This window comes from Camponotus floridanus, unplaced genomic scaffold (assembly GCF_003227725.1).
Source record: "Camponotus floridanus strain SB8 unplaced genomic scaffold, Cflo_v7.5 scaffold10, whole genome shotgun sequence".
Lineage (NCBI taxonomy): Eukaryota > Metazoa > Arthropoda > Insecta > Hymenoptera > Formicidae > Camponotus > Camponotus floridanus.
Window position 1 is genome coordinate 2,499,582 of NW_020229215.1, and position 23,748 is coordinate 2,523,329.

At 35.8% G+C, this 23,748-nt stretch overlaps 2 protein-coding genes across 6 annotated transcripts in view; one reads left to right on the forward strand and one right to left on the reverse strand.

Annotated features, from left to right (window-relative positions):
• Positions 1-8,710, reverse strand: part of LOC105248614 (rho guanine nucleotide exchange factor 17) — a 58,309-nt gene extending 49,599 nt beyond the window's left edge. For 2 of the 5 annotated variants that reach the window (XM_011253496.3, XM_011253498.3), the window contains exon 1: positions 4,759-6,094. The gene's annotated coding sequence lies outside the window, so the exon portion shown is untranslated. Of the gene's footprint in view, positions 1-1,199; positions 1,394-4,758; positions 6,095-8,657 lie in introns of those variants that run through there. The other 3 variants (XM_011253497.3, XM_011253499.3, XM_020026683.2) reach the window with 3 other exon arrangements.
• Positions 8,711-12,798: 4,088 nt separating this feature from the next.
• LOC105248613 lies at positions 12,799-14,762 on the forward strand. The gene is made up of 6 exons (XM_011253495.3): positions 12,799-12,975; positions 13,517-13,611; positions 13,751-13,850; positions 14,130-14,317; positions 14,396-14,446; positions 14,547-14,762. The coding sequence occupies exons 2-6, from the start codon at positions 13,525-13,527 to the stop codon at positions 14,628-14,630; spliced, it is 510 nt and encodes a 169-aa protein (XP_011251797.1). The 5' UTR covers positions 12,799-12,975; positions 13,517-13,524; the 3' UTR covers positions 14,631-14,762.
• The last annotated feature ends 8,986 nt before the right edge of the window (positions 14,763-23,748 follow it).

The following is a 23,748-nucleotide window of genomic DNA, read 5'->3' on the forward strand; positions in this document are numbered from 1 at the left end:
GCGTCATTAATTAATCATTTATTAAAGTCATGCGAGAAGTGACATGATATTTTTGCCGTGGTGAGTAACTGTGTTTCTCCTTAAGAAAATTGAAGTAGCGATATTTATATCTGACTCGCCGCCGCTCGATGACTCGTGTTGGGACATTCCAGGCGACGGAAGTAACACGAATGAAATACTTGTTTAAGAATAACTGTATTTAAATAACGCCCGAAAAAGTCGTTACGAAGACATTATTTCATGGAATACTTTAATTTAGATGGATATTTTTAAATATATTTTTACAAGGAATTCTCCTTTATATTTCTTCGTTCTAATATTGTAGAAATTGCAGTATCTAATGTAAACGCACTCGAATCGTATCGAACTCGTATTAATCTAGTTTAACCACAAGGGAAAACTTGCAGAAAAATAAGTACAAAAAAAATATGGAACAAGCATTTGCTCTTCGGCAAATTAGCTAATGTAATGACAAACCATATCATCGCAAAGTCGGTAGCTTCTTTATTGAACATGTATAACACATTATCCTGATAACGTATCGCGATTGAGAGAATTCGAATATTTGGTTAACAATTAATATCGACATCTCGGATCTAGGTGCTATTTATTTTTCTTCTTTTGGAATTATTACAGAAACATCAATAGGGATCAGTAGTATTGATCGCAATCATAAAAATGGCGCTCATGTAATAAGAAAATAAATGTCTATTATTATTTTTCATTATGCTTTTTGCATATCGCTAAGAAAGTTAGCATTTTTATTAATGCAGTTAATGCAACTTATTGAGAGATATATAAAATTAAAATAGATAAATTGACATAGAAACGTATCTTATAAAATCTCTATAAAATATGTTTAACTAGAAAGGTATATAAAGAAAATTGATGCGAATTAAATTGAATTGCATCGATGTATGAAAAATATCGATATCGTGAAAGTAAATATCAATCCATTTAGTTTCAATGTTTGTACAAAAATAGAAAATATGTGAAAAATTTCACGAGAGATACGAGCTGCTCCATCAAATGAGTTGAAGCGAACCTGGAGCGAAATCATAAAGAGAGAAACTATAGTTTATGAACAGTAGCCGAAGCTACTGTTCCGTTTATCTTCACAATATGCAAATATTCCTATCGGCCTCACGCCAAACAAACAACTTACGAGTCAGTCAACGGTCGGCACACCAGGTACATACCCTCCCAGAATAAATTCGTCGGCATCAGCGATCTCCGTCGCCATCAGCACTGTAGTCGCTAACTAAAGCATCTCTTCTCATTCCGTATGCTTCGATGCTCACCGTATTGTTTTTCGAAAACTCCCGATATCACGTCAGGCTCGAGTAGTATTTAAGAGGAAGAAAGAAGCAAAGAGAGTCCCTTTCGATCTACTATCAAGACTTCTTGTCAAGAATCCTCTAATTCTTCTGCTAGATTTACTTTAAAATCATATACCGTGTGCGCTATTGTATGTCAAGATTATTTCTACAAATTACATGGCTTTCCTTTTACATTTGACTCCAAGTTCTTGTCATCGATATTTCTATTTCGGAAAAATAATGCAGAGATATTTCTCCTAAAAACTTGTCCAAATATTTCACGTGCTTTTCCTCAAGATGTTGTTCAAAGTTCTTCTTCAAGACGCCTCTTGAGAGCGTCCTCGACATTTTCATCGAGACGTCACCTCCCTTCGAGATTTCTTCTCGAGTTCTCTTCGGTGCTCTCGGCGGCACCACGTTCGGGATTTTCCTCGAGATTTTCCTCGGGATTCTCCCCAAGGCCGTCGCACGGATCACGAGATCTGAATTCGCGCACGGGCGTGGCGGATGCCAAAAAGCTTCACCGGGAACTAACGGCGATCGCGAAAGGAACGGGAGGTGAAGGAGGGGCGAGAGGGGACAATCGCCGATCCACAAACGAGGAACACGATGCCACCTTGATAGAAGCCACCGCGAGGAAGAGAGGCTCCCCTACGGCATCGAGTGCCGCTCCCGCCAAGCGGAAGATTATCTAAATAGACACCACGGGCCAAGGAGGGAAGAAGCAGGAGAGGAGACGACGAAAGGAGACGATGGCGGAGGAGGAGGAGGGGGGGGAGGGTTCGCGACCAAGCGGTATTTATACGTCGTGCCTTTGGAGAACCAGTGGCCGCGACCAGGAACATCCCTCTTCGTGTCCGCGGACGAAACGCACCGGATGCCATTGATTCTCTTCGACTGCCCGCTGGAATTCGCAGGGCGCGCCGCAACAGGAATTAACAGCCTCATCGGCAATAAGATCGGAAAGGAAGAGGGAGAAAGAGGGAGAGAGAAACGCGGGTTAATCAGCTGCATCGAGCGAAACTGTCCCCGGTTTACTCTTCAGTTACATCGTTCCACCGTGCATTTCTTGGGTGGTAGAGATTACTGCGAGATCTAATCTGATCTTTCGTCCCTGGATTTATTTTGTCGTTTTGCAACGCAGTCGTACCTTTCGATAAGTAATTACGGTGTACCTGTGTCGGTCCTACCGCTACGTCGACAAATTTGTATCTTGTTTTGGAAGAAACTTTTATCCGTTTTTCCTTCTTTATATTCAACTTTAGCTATTTGTGTGTGCTTGTAATTTTCTCTAATAGACTTATATTTTTTCGGGATTTTGTTAAAGTACTCTCTAAAGCGGAATTAATATTAATGAGCTATTACTATCCAAGAGAGTTTGAAGTTTATGTCGTAGAAGTTCTCTCTTAAATTTTCACTAATTAATTAAATATATAATTAAAACGTTATTAATGCCTAGCATATTCTACGAAAAATTTAATATATATCAATTAATTTATAATTTTATTATTAATTCTATACAAAATATAGACTTTAATAATAAAATACATGAAATTATAAATTAATTCTCATACGCATTGAATTTTGCAAAAAAGACATGTTCATCGTATAATATAAAACAAAAAGTTTGTTAAAATTTTTAAAAATAATTTCAAAATTTATTTATCACTAATATTAATAATAATAATTCATATGGCTGCCATATCGTAATAAAATAAAAAAAAAAGGAAAAGGATTGTCACGTTATCATTTTCGAACGACGAAAAAGAAAATTCTGCAGCGGAGGAAATCTGAATTGCACGCTTTCGCACCTGTCTTAATACAAGTGTAGATATCAGGTGATTAACCTGACTGTCGCGTTTTGTGCGCAAAATTTCTTGAACGCTTACGTAACTACAAATACAATAAGCCCAGTGAAAAGAAAATAAGACTTGTGCCATTTGTATAATCAACTGCCAGAAGCAGTAGGCCGCCCGATGGAATTTCTTCTTGTTTACCCTCCCGTTCCTCTCAAGACGATTCGTACTTCACGCTCGACGGCATCGTAGGTTTCGATAATTAATTTGAGGAAAGAAAGCAAACATTCGATAAGCGTGGCAAACATTAGAAATTCCACAGAGTAGAGCGTTCTTTTCAGTCAACCTGATAATCTACATACCGGTCTCTGCTAAAATTAGAACGAATTAAGATATACACGAGATAAATTTTTAACTTCTACCCGAAATCTTGTGGAGATAAATTGTTGAAAAAAAAAATTCACGAAGAATAAATTTGATAAATCAAATAGAAAGAGAGAGAAAAAGAGTAATATATATATAATATCTAATAAAAATATAATATTAAAAAAATTAATTAATAAAATGAATTAAAAAATTAATTAATAAAATTAATTAATAATACGTACAGAGAATTATTTTTATACCGAACATTGGCTGCAGGGGGAGAAAGATAGGACGGGAAAAAATCGCAGATCGCGGATACAAAGCACAATGGGAAGATCACGTCGGCATTTATAAATATAACGTTCCCTCGTCCCGTGGCGTTGTTCGAGCGGAAAACATGGCGATTTTTTGCCGATCGGTGAAAGTTCAGCGTAGGTAATCCTAAGCAATCCCGGAAGCCACGCTCGTCGTACGTAACGTGCAAAGAATCGGCATTGTGTGCTCGCGTCAACGGCCTGTATCAACGGCGGTTGCACGGGCCGTTGATACAGGCCGTTTCAGAGCGCGGGCCGTTGAACCGAAACGGCCAACCGGAACGACGCCCGGCACTTTTTCCTCCTTCAATAACGGGCGATCCGCCGCGCGCATGGATACTAATCGAGAGAAAATCAAGGACGTACTGGCGAACGTCGCTCCGGCTTCAGGGCCAAGAAGGCGCGCTGAGTCGCAAGCGCGAGGGGTTCGTCGAAAGAAAGCGTATTCCTGCCAATTTTTGGCGATATTAAATTCTTATCATCTGCCTCGTGCCAGCTGTCACACCTCAAGTCTTCAGGATTCACGCAAATGTCTAAATTCGAGCAGAGACTTAACCCTTAATACCATACATATATTGGCGCCTTGATATTTGATTCTGAAAATTATTGAATGCGGAGATTGCATTTTTCATTAAGGATGAGGGAAGATTTTAAAAATATACAAAATCCGAGTCATTTGATGAGATCTCGGGGTCGCACCTCCAACTCTATTCTTTCTTTCGTGATGTGTTGGCGTCTGAGAATTCATAGAAATCTAAAATCTCGGGATTCTAAAATCGTCATCATATAAAGATCCCACTTCTTAAACCTCTCACGTTTCACCGCGTTTAAGGATCCGGCTCGTTTCCAAATTCTTGAAGAAACTTATCTCTCGTGACATCCATAAAATCGGGCTATCATCTCCCGTAATCTTTGAATCGTACACCCGACGCGTCCCGGTTGTAGGACAATAGTCAGACTTACTTCTGTGAACGATCGAAGATACTTTCGCCGATGTCCTCCGCGCGATTCCACCTGAGAAAGTACGGTCGCTGAACGACAACGCGCAGATCCATGATCCAATATCCGTCAGCGAGATGTATCGCCAGCTGAGCGGCCCCGCGAGCCCGCGAATTCTCTCGAGTCAAGTGCGTCCGCACTCACCGCATCGTTCTCGGTACGTCGCGCGTCGTTCGCGTCAATCGCATGAGAAGATCGGCGATCTCGATTCACCATGGAAAGATCCGGGGAGACGATCTTGCTCAAACGCGAGCACTGGCACGAGATAGATCCGTGGCACACATCAGAGCTCGACGCACAAGCCGTTCTACAAATCTAGATATCTCTCACTTCCTCCCAATCTCGCTCCTTCCCTTCGGATCCTTCCGACGAGCTTGGTTTCTTTCCGGTTCGACAGATCGTCGCCGCCAAAAATCCGCAATATTTTGCCTTTTACGATCAGCTTAATGGAGAACGTTCAGTTCGCAAAGTGATCCGTCCGATTGTCTGGAAAGTTTTATTGCGCCAATATTCTACGTGTCTGGCGAATCAAAGAGAAACGATGCTGCAGCGTGAGTTATGATCCGCGAACCGATCCATATATCGGAGCAATGTCGTTACTTGGTCATATCGAGGGAGCTATTTCGCGATGGTAAATCGCAGCTTGCACTTTCCCACTTTGCTTCAATCCTGTCCTGACTCTGTTCTTACATTCTTCTCTCGATCATCATCCCAAGGAACCATCGCCTATCAGGACAAATAGATGATCAACGACATTTTCTTCTTAGTCTATCATTCAGATTTTCTCAATCTCCCATGCTTCGAAAGCAAAGCTTGACACATACACACACATACACAGAAGAGAAGATCTCACGGTTTCCACAAGAGAACAATAACACACTTAAAACTTGGGTTGGAGTCAATTCTTGATGAACCCAACGAGTCGCTATCAGAGCAGGATCCGCGAGACACAGGTCACAGGTCCTGCCGATTCCCACGTCCTTCATCCCCGACAAGGGTGAACCTCGACAAAAGCCGCACTCTCGCGAAATCAGCGCGGATCGGTCCCGGCGCGCGCGAGGACGCGTCGCAGGCGTTCGCGGGCGATCTACGGGATCGTTGGGTCCGCTCTCGGCGCGACTCTCTCGCAGGCGTGCGTGCGTGCGTGCGCGTGTGTGCGCGATCCGTCCGTGTGCGTAATCGCGGCGATACAAGGCGGCCGCGATGCGGTTTCACGGGTGCAGAGAGGAGGGAGTTACATCAGAGAGTTACGAAGAGTCGGTTCACGTCGTTCACGACGACGACGACGACGAGGACGACGACGACGGGACCGACGTAAGACTGCCCGGATCCAGCTGGCCCGAGACGCGAGTGACCATGGCGCGAATGCACGAGGCAAGGCAAGGCAAGGCGAACACAGACCGGCACGATGGAACGGCTTCGACGGCGCGGGAGAGCGAGCAAGAGGGGTCCGACGGGGCCTAATCTGACCGGAGGGGCCCCCATGCCTCCTTCGCGCTAACTCCCCCTCGGCGAAAGGAGATTCTACGGCCGAGATTGTCCTTGCCGACGAGGCACGCTGGCAGGGGGATATTAATTTCGTTAATAAAGAAAATTTTACCCTCCTTAATCGGTTGTATTATATATGAATTAAATTAATACAATTAATGTTTTATTATCAATTTAATTAATATAAGCATCTCCACATTCCTCTTTCTCTCTTTGTCTATCATTTGTCTTAAGGATGTTTTGTATCTATTTTCAAAATATTGAGAATTTAATGAAAATTGTACAGAATGTCCTTACATATGTTTAGAATCTTCAGTACAATTTTTAAATCGATTCACTAAAGCGTTCACAAGTTGTAAGGATTTTAATTTGCACCGAATTAACATGTGTTCTTATGGGAAACGTATAACCACGTCGATTCAAATGACAAAAACACATGGAAATAATATTCAGAATTTGTTTAAAATTTGCAAAAGTTTAAATACGGAGGAAATATTTGCTCAAATAATATTATACAAGTATTAACTGGTTAAAAAGATGTTAAATATGATTCAATGAAATTAACCATCACATGTATCTGTCACATGGCAAAATTCTCTGCCAAAAGCTAATCATTTCGATTCACAAAATTCGAAATATTTCAGTAAAAACGCAATAAATATTAAAAAATACATCTCTGCACTGTAGCTATCGAATTGTAATATTCCTCACAATTTCTTACTCAAAATACACCAAAGGTGGATATATTCATCAATATTGATTTTTAGCTGGGATTGTACATACAAAACATCCTTAAGAAGGTTTTAATTTGAGGTTTTAATTACGTTTTATACAGGTGAGCATTTAATTTTCTCTAGACTTTTATTTTCGATATTCTTTATTTGATGGAAATATACTTTTTTTTAAATTTTATTTAAAATTGTATATGGTACTACCGAGAAATCCAGCGCGATCGTGCGTCTATAAGTTCCTTAGTCGAGGTTCTTATTTCGCTTAGGCGGGAGAAATCTCGGATTCAAACATCTCATCGCGTGGTTGCTCTCGTTACGCCGGCTAAATATTTCGCGATATATATATTAAGATATTAGTCACGTAACTGACCGCCGTCACTATTCCGAAACTGATTTTCACGCGATCTTGGAGCACGTGATTCGAATATCCAGAACACGCAATAGATATTTCAGTCTTGGTTCTGATACATACACGCTTTCTTTTATTAACAATTGCGATTCACTAACGGAGAAGTAATTATCCGGCTGCTTTCTCTAATTCCTATCAAATGACATTTTAACTTAATATTTTTCCAGACGCATATAATTGCAAAATGTCACTTGTAAAAATTAATTTTAACAATATATTCAGTAGACAATTTTCTCCATAATATTGGAGTAATATGATTAATTATTAAAACTAACATTGTTATTAACTTATAAAAGTACTTTACCCAAACCAAATTCCAACCTTAAGCCTTAAATTTGAATTTCGCGAAACAAAGTTGATGTTTGCAGAATCTTGCGAATCTTATCCCGTTATCAGTTCGATTCAAACTGCGTATCTTTTCGTCGTCGACTAAACATGCAAAGAGCCGAGTTTTAAACTCACAGATAATTCACGTTAACTGAGAATTCGCGTTACAGAATATTTTGGAGAAAAATTTTTTTTCAACTCCTTATCTTGTGTATAAATTAATTTACACAAATACATTAATATATTTGTATTTTTACACGTTTAATGAAGATTAAATCTCGAAAAGATTAAGTCAAGACTGACTTGTTATTGGAGTTATCGCGAACGCAGCATATCTCAATCATCTCTCTGTCCTCTCTCCCTCCTTCTCTCCATCTCTTTTTGACGCTGTTATTCGCTTCGTTCAACTTGAATGGCTCTAGTACACCAAGTACGTCGAGCTCACTCGAGCAGTTGTAAACACAAGAGATATTACTCGAAAATTCGGCTCGGCTAATCAAACAAATAACACATTCCTGCGTCAAAAGATACTATATGTGCGCCGCCGAAATATTTTAGGGAAAGCAGCTGATTGCAAAATTAAACAACCGAGACGCGGACAGCGCGATAACAGCTTATCACGAAGATAATCATCTTAAAGTTGTCATAAACGCTCTCATTACGATGCAACGTCTGAATTCCACCTGCAGTAATTGCATTTATATGTACCATGATCCGTTAAACATTCAGCGTTAAACCTCTCTCTTTTCATAATTATAATTTAACGAGATGATGTAGCGTCTTCTAATGCTTATACCTCCTCCCGACATGTTTATGCCAGACGACGTTTATATTGTTTGCGATCAAACGCAGCATTATCCGAGGGAATTTAATTCGATAAACAGTAAGCAATCGTGCGCGATACATACATCCGTGCATTCGAGACCGTCCACGTTCATCTGCTGCAGAAGCGGCGCGACCGAACGGCTCTGTCGGGCTTACTGATTACTCCGATCTGCTCGATTTGATCGAGGTATGAAAAGAGCCACGTGCCGGATATATTGGTCGAAGATTCCGCGGCGTTGCCAGCAATCGCTTGTCTTGGTTCCAACCATTGATGCCTCCTCGACGAGACGGCAACGTTGACAGCGTCGTGCAGCTGGCATGGTGCTCCAACACCTAAATCGAGAGGCAGTTTACAGTGGTCCACCGGATGCTAAGAAGCTTAGCGCTGCCGGCAGGCAACCGATATGGCAGCGGGCGATCATAGAAAATTGTACGGAAGACTGGAGAACGGATGTGTATCTATTATACACACTATGTATTTATAGGTTCTCGACTAGCCGGCATCGAAAGACTACAGGACGCATCTCTTGCTCTTGACGTTGATTATCACGGGGTTAATGGAAACTTGAATCGAATGCTGACGCACTGAGAAAAAAATCTGGTTGCATTAATTAGAATTCTGGTAGATTCAACCAGTATGTCTGTTGGGAAATGGACGAATCAGAATTCTTGTAGAAATTACTAGATAAATCTGATTAATTTCTTTCTGTTAAATTTATCAAATTTTCTGGTTAATAATACTAAATTTGCTAGCATCAAATCGTCTGAAATTTTTCCCATCTAATCAAAAGTCTGTTCAATATTTTAAATTCTAACACAATTATTGCATAAATTCAATCAAGATTATTGAATAAATTATTTTAAGTTCAGTTTGTTAGAAATTAAACTGATAAACAGCGATGCAGGAAGAGGATGCTGCTCAAACACACACAATCAGAGAGCTAGTGTCCTCTTTCTGGCACTACTGCTAAGAGAAAAAAAATATACTTTGGATTTAATGTTAATACTAGTTCTTTATATACATTTCATGGCAAATATTGAATACGAATTAAGTTAAGAAGCAAGCAAAGAAATTAATGTAACAAGAAATTTTATAGATCCAACCGGAAAATACTAACCAAATCCTTATAATAAAATTTATTAAACGTTCAAGTTATAAAAAATCGAGTCTTATCATGATAACTAGAAATTCTTGTTTGATTTAACCAAAATGCCTTCAATCATAGTCTTGTTGATACAATCAAATGATTTTTCTCAGTGCGTGAATAGATCTCTTCATTCGGATCGTCTCTTTGGTTTATACTCTAGTATTAATTTTTATGAAAACACTATATTTATTTCCTCAAATAGTTTAGATAGCTCAGTCTCTTGAGATAATTTAGTTTAGTTTCTTTAGATAGAAAGAATCGTCCAAGGATCACCGGGAAGAATTTATTCGCGACTTTTATTACCTACATCTGAAGCGATAAATACAGCGATTATTATGGAAACTAGTGTTGCATTACGAGAATTGCTTAACCGTATTCAACGGTAATCTCGCCATTACGACTATTCGATATCATCAGTTTCTTGTTGGCCGTTTCGCGTCGTTTTCCAACTGGAAATATCCTTGCGTCTTATAATATTGCTAATCCCGATGACGTTAATCCTGCATGTCGATGATCTACGGCGCCTTAGAGCACCGCTATCCCGTGGAATGTCTGGATCCATTACGCTGTTAGTTGTTGCCGATGACTGCGAGGATTTATAGACGCGTGTAGACACTGTCCTCCCCGGGGTGAATGGGTTTTATCGTTTCGTAGAGGCCCGTGAAATTCCTCACGGCCGACCGACAATGACGGCCAATCAACAAACCATTCTGTGATCGTCGTGTTATGTCGATTATAAAGAAAAACTCGCGGACGTGTCCGTCCAGATTCTTCGCGCGATTCCTTGACAACGATTTCTTCCTCACGTCACTTTTGGCTTATTTTACCCCGACTGAATTACGTCGTTTCTCAACGTGAAAGCACGAAACACGCATAAAGCGATCTCCCCAACGGGACACGGACGTTTCCTGCATCATCCCAGCTGAATTTTTATCATCGACTTATCACCGATAAATCTCAAGTCGATCTCTCAGGTGGCTTGTTTTTTTTTTCTTTGAGGCACATTGCGGCCAGGTAATTCGAAACCGTTGCACTACATTTTCCGCAGATTAATCATGACTGCCTGAGTAATACATGAGGGTAACAGTGAACTATTTCAAGAGAAAAATTCTTCGATTCCTTTTTTCCCATTACTCTATTTTTATAAAAATATTTTAAAAATAATCAATAACTTGTGTATGTTTATAACTTGTACGTTGTTCTATTCTTGTGCTTATGAAAAAAAAATATTACCATAATGTCAAAATGCCCTTCAATTCTTTTTTTTTTTATTCAGTGCTCTATTTTTATGAAAATATTTAAAAATATAGTCAATAATATTGTATGATTCCATTTTTATGCTTTTTTTTTAAAAAAAGAGTATTTTGCATCATGGAATATAATCGCATAAAGATCATGGAAATGATCACTTGCTTGACACTAGGCTTTATAAGCTTCCTTTGAAATACGTTGCAAATTACAAAGCAACCCCCGTGCTACTTTTCAAACGCACAGCTTAATAGAAGATATAAATGTGGCCATTTCTATTTCTATCCAAGCTGACCTTGTACTGCGATATTAATAGACAGTAAATCTCTTTGCAAATACTGATTGATAACGCTGTTATATTGAATTCGTCACTGATGCTTGTGGAAGGATATATATATTTATAAATTCTAATATTAATTTCTCTCTAAAAATAATATTTCAGAAAAATCTTCATTTTATATAAAATAAATCCCAGATAGCACAGAAAGGTTAAAAGACATCTTAAAGACGTGTTAAAGACAAGTACTTTAAATTGTCTTTTAGACATCTTTTGGACATGTGTGCTGTTTAAAATGTTGTAGTTTTTTCATAAAATAATGTTCAAATTATAAATACATTATTGAAAAATAAATACATTATTAAAAAATAAATAATTTTACAAATATTAAATATCGAAAGTTATAAGAGCAGATGGTCGTGCGTTAAATCCATAGAAAATTAATTTTTTTAAACTGATTAATGTGCTTAGGGCATGAATCAATTTAATCTTAATTCGAGAATTTTTCTCAGGGGGGAGGGATAAGACAGTATCTCGAATTGATTAAATTGACTTAGTTTAATCAAGAAAAATCCATGCCCTGTGCACATTAATCAGTTTCACAGAAAAATTAATTTTCTGTAAAACTGCCTCACGATCATTCACGTCTGGCTCTTATAACTTTCAATATTTAATATTTGTAATTATAAATAATTTTCTTACAGATATGATCGCTCTCTCTTCAATTTTCTAAAAAATTTCATATATTAAATTTTTTAAAACGTAAAATTTTTTATTTAAAAAAATATTAAATTTATATATTATGTCAAAATACAATTATTTTAAAATTTAAATTTATAAGAATCCAATAAAGCATATAAATGATTTTTATTTTAAATTTAGCGCCGCAAAGACACTACATTTAGTGATGCCTAATTCTATTTGATCATCAGCCGCACTATTACCAGCTGACGGACCTATTCACTGTAGTCTCAATATTTTATTAAATTTAATTGTTTGATAAAGAAAAAATAGATTAATTTTTTATCAAAATTTATAAGACTTCGATAAAAAATAAGATTACGTTTTTCATTTCTTATGTTGAAAATATGTCACATCTACTTTAATATTGAAAAAAAGGGAGAATTCTATATTACATATCAAATATGTCAATATATCATAGATTTTACTTTATAATTTTTTTTAAGATTGAAGATTAACTAGAATATATAAGGATTCTCTCTTTCTGGAAAAAGAAAGAGATATAAAAAGAGAAATAAATTAAATATGTAATTAAAATATATGTAAAATATATGTAAGAAAGAGAAATAAATTAAATATGTAATTAAAATAAAATTCGATATTATGTCCAAAAAAAATATTACTAAAATCTCGAAAACAAATGTTTTCATAGATGACTTAATTACATATTAAATATAATTGCAATTACACTATTATAATACATGATATTCGTAGTTATCCGCAGCTTAAAGCGGTAAATCGACGCAGAGTTACATGTTTTAGAAAAAGAGAGATAGTCGGCGTTGTAACTTGCTCGTAAAGTGGAGGGGATCATCAATGGTGACCACGACGCCATTAATTGTGCGTCCATCGATGCGTGCATGGCATTATTTTCCTGTTTCTCTATTACTTCGAAACGATTCGAATACTCGAATCTCGGCGATCGTGGCGGTGATCCGTGCTTACGATAAAAAAAATCAATTGAAATTACTTTGTCTTACAAAAATCGTAAGTAACATCGAAAAACGAGCGACTTTCAAAAATTCCTGGGCATGCCATATGAATCAACTGTGTCACCGCATCGTGTGTCATGGCATTGAAAAACATGCGAGCTGTACCTCAAGTTAAAATTATCGATATTGTTTCGAGTGAGAAGTGACGTATCTGTTTATAAAGTGTGAATATTTTTTTAATTTCATCGAACGAAATATTCGTCCAATTTATGCAGCGAGAAATCCAATCTGTGTCTTCTAAACGTTTCGCTTCTTGTAGCATGGGATGTTAATTATTGGCGCATTTTTATCGCATTTTCAAAATTGATCGGAAATAAACAATAATATAATTGTTTAGATGTCAAATTTTGCGAGTTAACGATTTTGCAAACTATTTAATTTTACGGTTAATCGCAATTTTCTCGATACGTATTTATGTTGGTAACTCTGACGCATGTCGACGCCCAAATTTTATAACAACCGCTCGTAATGATCACCGTTGTTAATTGAAGCGCGCGTTTTTTTTATGTTTCCTTAAATTTTCATTTTCATTTCAGCGTGAAAGATGCCGATCGTGGAATCTTTTTGGACACCATGCGTTTGGTCCAACAGTGTTAAAACTGGCTGCAATGCTATAGCGTTTTATACTGTGGTAAGAACCTTAATTGATTGTAATTAAGGAGTTTCATAAAATTAGAAGCATTGATAGTGTTCGAGTATATCTAGCAGGGAACAAAATTTAAAAAATGTGGAATTTAATATGGATATAATCGATTTCTAATTTCTTTCAGGCAATTTCTATAGTGTTAATTACGTTAATAGCCTATCAAATGGCTGGAGGCGAGTCCACGCAATTATACAATCCATTATTTGAGGCTGATATAAGATTGTGTAAGTACAACACAGGTCATGTGATAGATGTAAAAATATAAATACATGATATTTTGTTTTTTGATGGAGATACTTTCGATATACTTGCATCGTTTTTAATGCAAAATGTGACTTCTCGTGTAAAAGTAAATCCAAGTTGTGAAATAATTTTTTTTTTGTTCAAGTCTTTGGTTTCAAGAAAATTGGTTTTGAAAATCCGTGTCTTATATGACTTTTAGTTTTTACGATAATTTTATTATCATATTTTTAAAAAGAGAAAATAAGAATGCTCATTTTTAGCCATGCAAATTGTTGGAGGCTTCCTCATCTTCTATCTGTTTCTGTTAATCGTATGCGCCTTATTCATGGTTTACGGCGTAAAAGAAGGCGTACGTGGATGGTTATTGCCATGGCTTACTGCATGGTTTATTGTTTGCTTGTTCCAATTCGTCTTCGGACTGTGGCTTTTAGGCGGTTATTATATTTATGTGAGTCTTTATTTTTCTTCTTTGATGATAATTCTTCTTTTATAAACGCAATCATATCGCGTATGTTTTTTGTCTTAGTTGGACTCTGTGTTCGCGACGTTGTGCAACTGGCTTTGGATGGGTTATAATGTAAGTGTGTATTTTGTGTGTATTTATAATGTTTATATGCATTATTAAAATTATTTCTGGTAATTTATTCTGGTAAAATGCATCCTTGTTTTTTTTCCAGATATATTGTTGGCTAGTTGTTTTATCAATGTACAAAATATTCGCAAAGATGCAGTCTCCCAACATAGAACTTTTGTGGCCTTAAAGGGAAGTACAATATAAAAGCGAAAGAGCAAGATACGTATACATTAAAGTTATCAAGAAGAAACGTAAAAGAGAATCTCCATTTAGATTTACTCAAATAGTCTATAAAAAAACATGAATCTATTAAAAATTATTAAAGATATATTAAAGATAATACGAAATTATCTTTAATAATAAGATAATTTCGTATTATCTTTAATAATATAAACTAAAATAATAATATAATTTAAAAGTTTCTCTCGATAGTTATCTAACAGACAAACTTTGCCTTTTTATTATCAATTCTCATATACTTTTACAAACTTTTATATATAGATTTACGTAATGTATATATTTTTAATATACGCGTCGCTTTTAGCATATTTATAACGCTTTAAAAAATCGCAATTCTAAAAGCAATTTTATGCTGCATCAAACGTAACGCGCGATTACATTTATATAAATTCAATTAACATTAATCGTGTCGCTTTTCTACTTATCGCTATTCTATTAAGTTTTAATCTACTTTAAGTTTTAATGTACAAATTAACGTACGATTAATTAGCCAATGATAAGATTTTATAATGTAATAAAAGACTGAGAGAAGCCTTTTGAAATATCCGTCCAAACCGCAACAAACTACAAGTTATTTGCAAGCTTAGAATCTCGTTTAATAAATAAGTTAAAATAATTATAATAGCATCACGTTAAATTCAGTTAGAAGTTTCTTTATACGGCTATTGTTTTTTCTGGTGATTTTATAGAGATTATACAATTTTTCTAGAAGTTATATTTTCTATATCATTAAATAAATAATATATGTAAAAAATAAATATTTGATGTAAAAATAAATTTCTATTTATATTATACCAACATTGAACGAATTTTCAAAATCATTTTAATCCTACTATTATAAATAGTATATAATTCTGTATATTATTTTTTTTGTAACAAAAATCGCACACTACTGAACATATAATAACAATTAAATGATTTAAGTCTTCAACTGCAAATGCATGTTTATTGCTAACAAAAATGCTTTTATCAATTTTCATATTTAACACACACAATTGCTCATGTTATGCCATAGATGGCACAACGATTCACTTTATTCAAGCAGAGAGAAGTCTGAAAGCGACCATGCTCCCGATTTAGGTGGAACCCGTAATCTTTTTATCATGCGGGAGATTACCGATTGCATAATAAATTGATCGCTACATAAATGTCAATTATTTGAACTATTTCACTGCACAAGAACCACTGAGCGAATAATCGCGATACTGTTTATCGCCAAGGTTGAATATATAAAGAAAGAATTTGATGGTATGTAAAATGTCTTTCACGTCTACTCAAGAACCACTGTGCGAATGATAATAAAGCCATGTAACATATTAATAATAGCGCGATACTGTTTATGAAGATCGAATACGATATTATTGATAATTTTCTCTTTGCCGAAATATTTTCTGTAATATAAAATATTTGCGCGAGGAATATTAAATTATAGAAGTATTTTAATTTATTGATTAAGATTAATTGATTATTTATTAAACTATTCATCATGAAATCTTTCGTTATATTAATTATTTACATTATAATTCAATTGTTTTATTTCGTGTTCCCATTATATTGTAATTAAACCTATACTATCTGTAGATAATTAATATTACACTGCGCCCACAAATATCGCAATATAAATAAACAACTCCTAAACAACTCCTAAACACAGAATAATAATCTGCGCTCCAAGATATCGCAAAATATCACAAAATATCGCATTGTAATTAAACCTACTATCTATAGGTAATTAATATTACATTGCGTCTCCAAATATCGCACAATATCGCAATATAAATAAACCTAAACTATACTCCTAAGTACAGAATAATAGTCTGCACCCCAAGATATCGCAAAATATTGTAAAATATCACAATGTAATTATTCCTCAACTATCCCTAAATAACGAATATAATTCTGCGATACCAAACATCGCAAAATATCGCAACAAATTAAACCTAAACTATCTCTAGGTACAAAATAATACTCTGCGGCCCAAAATATCGCAAAGTATCATAATAAATTAAACCTAAACTACCCTTTGATACAGAACTACTCATCTACTCATCATCATCAGTTTTTATTTCCACTCATCATCATCGATTTAATACTCTGCGCTACAAATATCGCAAGATATTGTAAAATATCGCAAAGTAATTAATCTTAAACTATACCTAGATAATTAATATTAACCTGCGTCCCAAAATATCGCAAAGTATCGCAATAAATTAAACCTAAACTAACCCTTGCACAATGCTAGGCAACAGGAAATAAGAACAGAAATAGTATTTATTCTCTGCTCCTAATATATAAATTATTTATTAATAGTCTGATAAAAAATATCTTATTTTCAGGTGATATAATCATATAATGAATAAATTTCTATATATTGTATATAGCTATTTTCCATATAAATCTCCATGTATACATATATGTATATCAAAGAGGCTTCTCTCTGTGTATATGTATACATATAACTTGTCTTGCATTCCTAACACCGGCACTTTGTGCACATAGCACGGAACAGAACCACTTTGAGAAGTTTCATGGACATGACTATGTAATTCAATATCCACATTTTGTGGATATAGAGGCGCTTCAAATACGAGTTCCATTTAAATCGGAGGCATGGCCGCTCTCAGGCTTCTTTTTGATTCAAGTAAAAGAGTCAATCAAAAAGTCACTTTATCTATGGATGATAAATCGTGTAATAAATATAATAAAAAATAAATTTTATAATAATAGAAAATATTTACAATTTCGTAATAATTAATCATTTATACATAATACTATATTTCTTACATTATTCCATTAATAATTTTTTAAATGTTATTACATTATATTGAGATATATATAAAATGAACCATATAACGTAGTAATATTTAAAAAAAAGATAGTATTACTATATATGAAGAATTATTATAGAGAGATCATGATTTGTAAGAAATTATTAAAATAATAATATGTATAATAAGAAGAAAAATAAAAGATACTAATAATGTGCGTAAAATAATTAATTTCTTTTCTTATTAACGTGTAAAAGTTATATTTACATATTATTTTTTTTATATATATCGGAAAAAATGAAAATTGAATGGAGTAGTCGCGCGATTTACGCGCAATCGAGAGATTTCAATGCGCGATATGGATCCTCGCCGCAACAACGTGCAAACTAATGAAATCGCGTACAAGTTTTATATCATAAATATGTAATTCTCGTAGAAGATATCATCCATCGCAGGATTAACGATATACGAAAATTGCGGATTCTCGGGACGAATCGATGTCTTTGCGAGAAATCAGGCGCTTTCTAAGCGATCCGAGCTCCGCTGTTCCTGTTTCAATGATTAATGACACGGCGCGAGAAATCCTCCCTCTCCTCGAGACCACCGGGTTTGCGGACACGTGCCCATCTGTCGAAGGCGATATTAATGGATTCGTCCTAGTAAAACGTAGCTTCGTATCTTGCATCTAATTAGCGACGCCGCCTGTCGCGGAGAGAGCTCATGGACTTGACAAATTCCCGCCGAATAACGGCGCGCGTGTCCACATCGTCGCCTCTGGCAGCGTTTTGAAACATATGATATTTCGCAACGATAGTCGTTATCGTTTGTCTTCACTTCGGATGTACACAATCAGCGGAATAGATCCGTTTCTACTCTTGCGGATGACGGCGCAAGATAAATGTGTGGGAAGAAGAACGATTATATATTATTTCAGCCTTTTAATTTTAATTAATAAGTATGTAATATTAAGAATTATCGCGGACATCTATATACATCGAATAATATTGATCTGAAATAATTTCTATTTATTCTGCTTTGCTTATAATTGATGGAAGTTCTATCGAATTCTCAAGGTTCATGCGGCTGTTGCACCGCAAGTAGCGCTTTCTGCGCCCACAATCTTTCCTCTACCGATAGCTCTACACGCGCATACGCATGCATTAAATTGCAGGCGGCTTAGAAGTGCTGATAAGACTGATACGGCGCATAACGCGTCCATAAACGGTGTGTAAAAGTATGAATGGGACATTCTTCTTGTACTGATAACGCAAGAGAAGAATGTTCCTCTAGAGGCTCGTACAAAGCACGCAATCTGAAAGATTACACTATCCCATAATACGCTTTCTTATTTCATCGTATTTATTTTCTCTTTGTTCTTATGTATGCATATTCGAATTCTTTTTGTACGATCTTATTTTTATTTTTATTAGGCAGACATTTTTATGCATATATTTTTCATAGCAAATATATTAGAATTTTTCTGGCACAATCTTATTTTTGCATTGACAGATTGCAAACATTTTTCATGGCAAATGGAATAAAATTCACTATATTCGCCATAATTCCGTTTCTTTTTAAATTAATAATATTAGTATTATAAAGTCGCGCGTCTGAGAGATTTGCTCGCGATAAAAATTCGCGAAGATCGAGAAAGTGACGGCAGTGCATCGGCACAAGAGCGACGACAGAGAGGCTTCATCGAACGACGACGACCAAGTCAGGCGAGTCAACGGCCCTAAACGTCAAGCGGAAAGGGCGGAAACGCCGGGCCGCGCATAAATAAGCGCCTTGGAAACCACAATACGTTTGCGGAGACATCGTGTATGTGTATGTGTGTGCGTGTTCTGTGTGTGTGGGCAGTGGTCGCGGTACCGTACCGGTCTGCCCGACCTGAAAATCAATGTAAAACAATTTGGCCGACGACCCTTTTGCGTGACACGTAGTAAATCTTTAGGACGTCGATAATCTTTGTAGATATTTTCCTTTACGGATACGCCGTGATAGATCGCATTTTGGTAACAGTACGTATTTATCGATGCATATATAAATTTGTATAGCTTTTTAATTTATTTTTAATTTTTTAATATATATTTATTTTATATTTATTTTATATTTATTTTATATATTTTTTTTTTATTTATTTCTTATGGCACTAATGCCAGTGGTACGAATTTGGAATTAGGACACTAGATAGTATTTTTGAAATATTTTGAAATATTATAATATATAAAAATATATAATATTTAAAATTAAAATTAATATTATTTAAATAATATTATGATTATTTTTGAGAATTTAATGTAAATTTTAATTTAATTGTAGCCCTAATTTCGCGGAACTTTTATCTATGCAGTAAATTTTATTACTACATATAATGGTTACCGTTGTAAATTATCATAATAACCATAATCGTTGCCATAAAATAGATTTATTATCATAATCTCTCGTATGGACTTTCGCGGTAGGTACAATATTCGAAGACACTTAGGCTCAATGCGCTTCAATTATATATCTCCGTTTCTTTCGTAATTAACAATAATTACACCCGCGAGTGTGTCGTTTAAGGACATTGCGAAACTTTCGACTTTCCCTTTCCTCTGTCTGCCAATTACAATCGCCGCGATGAGTCTTAACGTCTCTCCGGAGTGTTTCACGAGTCGTTGTCCACCGTTTATTAAGCCGGTTTCACGATTTACGATTCCAACGAGCGAAATGCGAATAATCGAGAATGAGACGCAGGAACCGGACAAGGTGCTTGGAGAGGAAACGAGATGAGTTAAAGGGAGCGGAAATTACTCGTAATAGCGTAGTATCTCGTTCTGAATCCGTGACGAGCGTTATGGTTTCATAAAAGATGCGTGATATGAGAGCCAAGTTTATGCGGCGCCCGATTCGCTCTCCGTAAAATAGAAGTTAATCTTGTGCCACTCGTGTTAATATAAATTCTAACAGTTTATTTTCACTCTTTCTTGATTCATACTCTATCGTTTTCATGAATGAGAGACGGCGATAAGCATCTAGATAAGCTATCGAGCTGTGATTCATCTATTTCTATAAGTTGTTTTGTAAATCGTAATCTTAGATAAGAAGATTTATGATTGATATCAATGATTTTTTCTCTTAATTCATTTTATTATAATTCTAAAAAAAAGAGTTGCAACTATTATATTGCATGTTTGTATTATCCATATTCCATTTGCATTCCTTACAGGATAAAAATTTTCTAGAAACAAATTATATTTAATTCAATACGTGAGATAAATGCCTGTTTATTTCTAAATTAATCTAATCCCTGCGAAAAGAAATCATACATCTCCATTTGATTCGAAGAAAGATTTCTAATCGACGCGTGAAATTGAGATCTCGATGAACTGCAATGTTTATCCTTCGATCTTGCCCCGAAAAAATAACACCCTCGTTCTTGGTGGCTCCAATTTCATCTCGACGTACGAGCCTCAGAATACGCCCGTGGATACTTTTTAAGAAAACACTTAAGTTATGGTCTGCCCCGCATCAGGTTTTGAGGCGTCCTGAGGTCGAGCGATAACCATTCGAAGAGATATGGTTAAGTAAACCTCTTCGAACGGCCTCCTTCTCGTCGAGACAGAATGCATTCAATCTATTCGTATGCATTTTCACTTTTTATCTTTTATTGTTCGCAGAAGCGCTTTTGTACGCAGGAAAACTTCTATACCTTCGCCTCTTTCATCGAATTGTTTCCTTTCCCATTTTTTTCACTGTTAATCCTTTCAATCGTGAAGAGTGAATTGTTTCATGTCAAGGCAAATCGTAATTCTACATAAACAAAAATAATATCTTTATAAAAGTATTCTATAATTGATTGATCCCTTGGAATTATTTAAATAAAGAATTATATAAAATTGATGAAATCACAAATAAAAAATTGTAAAATTTATAGTATTAAATATATATATTTAATTTGCAATGACAGAAGAGAACGTTGATAATATTTGATAATTAGAATAAATAGACGGAGACTCTTTAACATATTTAATCACATTATTGATTTTATTTTAATTCTACAACAAATTTAAATTAATTTTGAATAATTAATTACTTAAGGATGTTTTGTACCTATTTTCAAAATATTGAGAATTTAATGAAAATTGTACAGAATGTCTTTACATATGTTTAAAATCTTCAGTACAATTTTTAAATCGATTCGCTAAAGCGTTCACAAGTTATAAAGATTTTAATTTGCACCGAATTAACATGTATTCTTATGGGAAACGTATAACCACGTCGATTCAAATGACAAAAACACATGGAAATAATATTCAGAATTTGTTTAAAATTTGCAAAAGTTTAGATACAGAGGAAATATTTGGTCAAATAATATTATACAAGTACTAACTGGTTAAAAAGATGTTAAATATGATTCAATGAAATTAACCATGTATCTGTCACAGGATGAAATTCTCTGCCAAAAGTTAATCATTTCGATTCACAAAATTCGGAATATTTCAGTAAAAACGCAATAAATATTAAAAAATACATCTTCCACACAATTTCTCATATTCAAAATACAGCAAAAATGGATATTCGTCAGTATTGATTTTTGCTGGGATTGTGCATACAAAACATCCTTAATTTATTGAATAATTTTAAAATCATACAAATTCTCTTTACGATATCAAAATTCAATCATTCACATCTTTTAATTTTGTACACGGCCGAGGAATGAAGAAGGTCGCATGATTCGTACGTCAAATCAAGTTTCGACGAAAAAATTGCATAACGAAAATTCTCGGGGAATCAACGGCAATTTTTGCGGCGGCGGCATGTATGCAAAGAGAAGTCTGGTCTCATAACGTATGTATCTCGCTTTCTATCGGGGCCCGCGGAGCCATATTAGTGCATCTTGCATTGCACAAACCGCAATGACCGGCTGCGGCCAGGCTCCATATTAGCAGCGCATGCCGCTCTTTTCGCGTGTATTACATTGATCGCAGCAATGTACACGATATTTGTACAGTAATGCAAATATCGCTCGATTACATTCTCTTCTCACGAGTGCGCGAACGACTATCTCTCTCGCTCGCTGAATTAATAGACGCGCAAATCGGAGACTCGAGATCGAGTCGCGAATTATTTTCCATCTCTTCGATTAAAATTCCCCCTTCCATTTTTTTCGCGTAGATTTATAAGACTCCGCTCGATCGCTCAAGGAACTCTATCGAAGAAAAATCCCAGCACGATGGCTTTTTTGTCAACGATCCGTAGATCGTAGATCATGTCCCGTGCGAACCGCCGCAGGTTATTTGTAATTGTTAGAAGTGCATTGTAACGAGTGCCTGAGTTATTGGATGTCGCGGGGGATATTGTGCCCTCGTTGAACCTCCTGTCACGTCACGGCCACGCGCATACTTTGTATCCCACCCGTTATACATGATACTTGCGTGCTGTGCTCTCGAGTGACGAGGAAGCGTCGCGGACCTCGATTTAAACCGCATTTCCTCACCGTACTCGCGGAGATCCCACGGTTTCTATAACAAGCTCCGCGATACATTTTCAAGCTCTTTTTATTTCCATTATGACGCGAGGAAGGATGACTTGAGTGTTAAATTAATATCTCTCTTATTTGATGACTCACTTGAATTATTCTGTGCATCCTTCGGTGATCGAAAAAGTCACGCTTATGTCCAATTAATAATATTTTTCATGAGCATCTGATATAAATCAATTTGAAATTGTCTAGAGCAATTATTTAAATAAAACTTTGATTACCAATTATTTAAATAAAACTTTGATTACCAAAGTATCATCCTCTGAAGATTTGTAACCATTTGTCCTTTAAAAATTAATATCACACCAACTATTAATGTCAAGCGGTAAATAACAATGTGTAATCTGCCTTTAAAATCATTTGTAAATATTTAAAAGGGCAGAGATTAATTTTCTATACCTCTATACCTCTAGAAAGTAAACTTATCGTTGCCAGCTTTAGAGCCCTAAAGATTAATAAAGTTAAATGAGATTTCTCTCTGTCTCTCTTTAATCGCGTCTCTAAAAAGGGCTAAAAGGAGATCACAGATGGATCTCGGTAACTTGAATGAATGTTTACGCTTAACGGCTCTCGGGGGCCCCGTGAAAGTCTAAATCCGCGCGTTCTATATCTCGACTAATACTCTTACGGGATTTCACGCGGACCTAAAGAGATCTCGCGGATCCCTGGGAGAGAGACGAGGTTTCTCTCTCGTCTCTTTCCGGTCGCGTGTCGCCGGTTTCGCGTCGCTTTAATGGCGTCGAATTAATTTTCATGGATTTCCGCGGGGC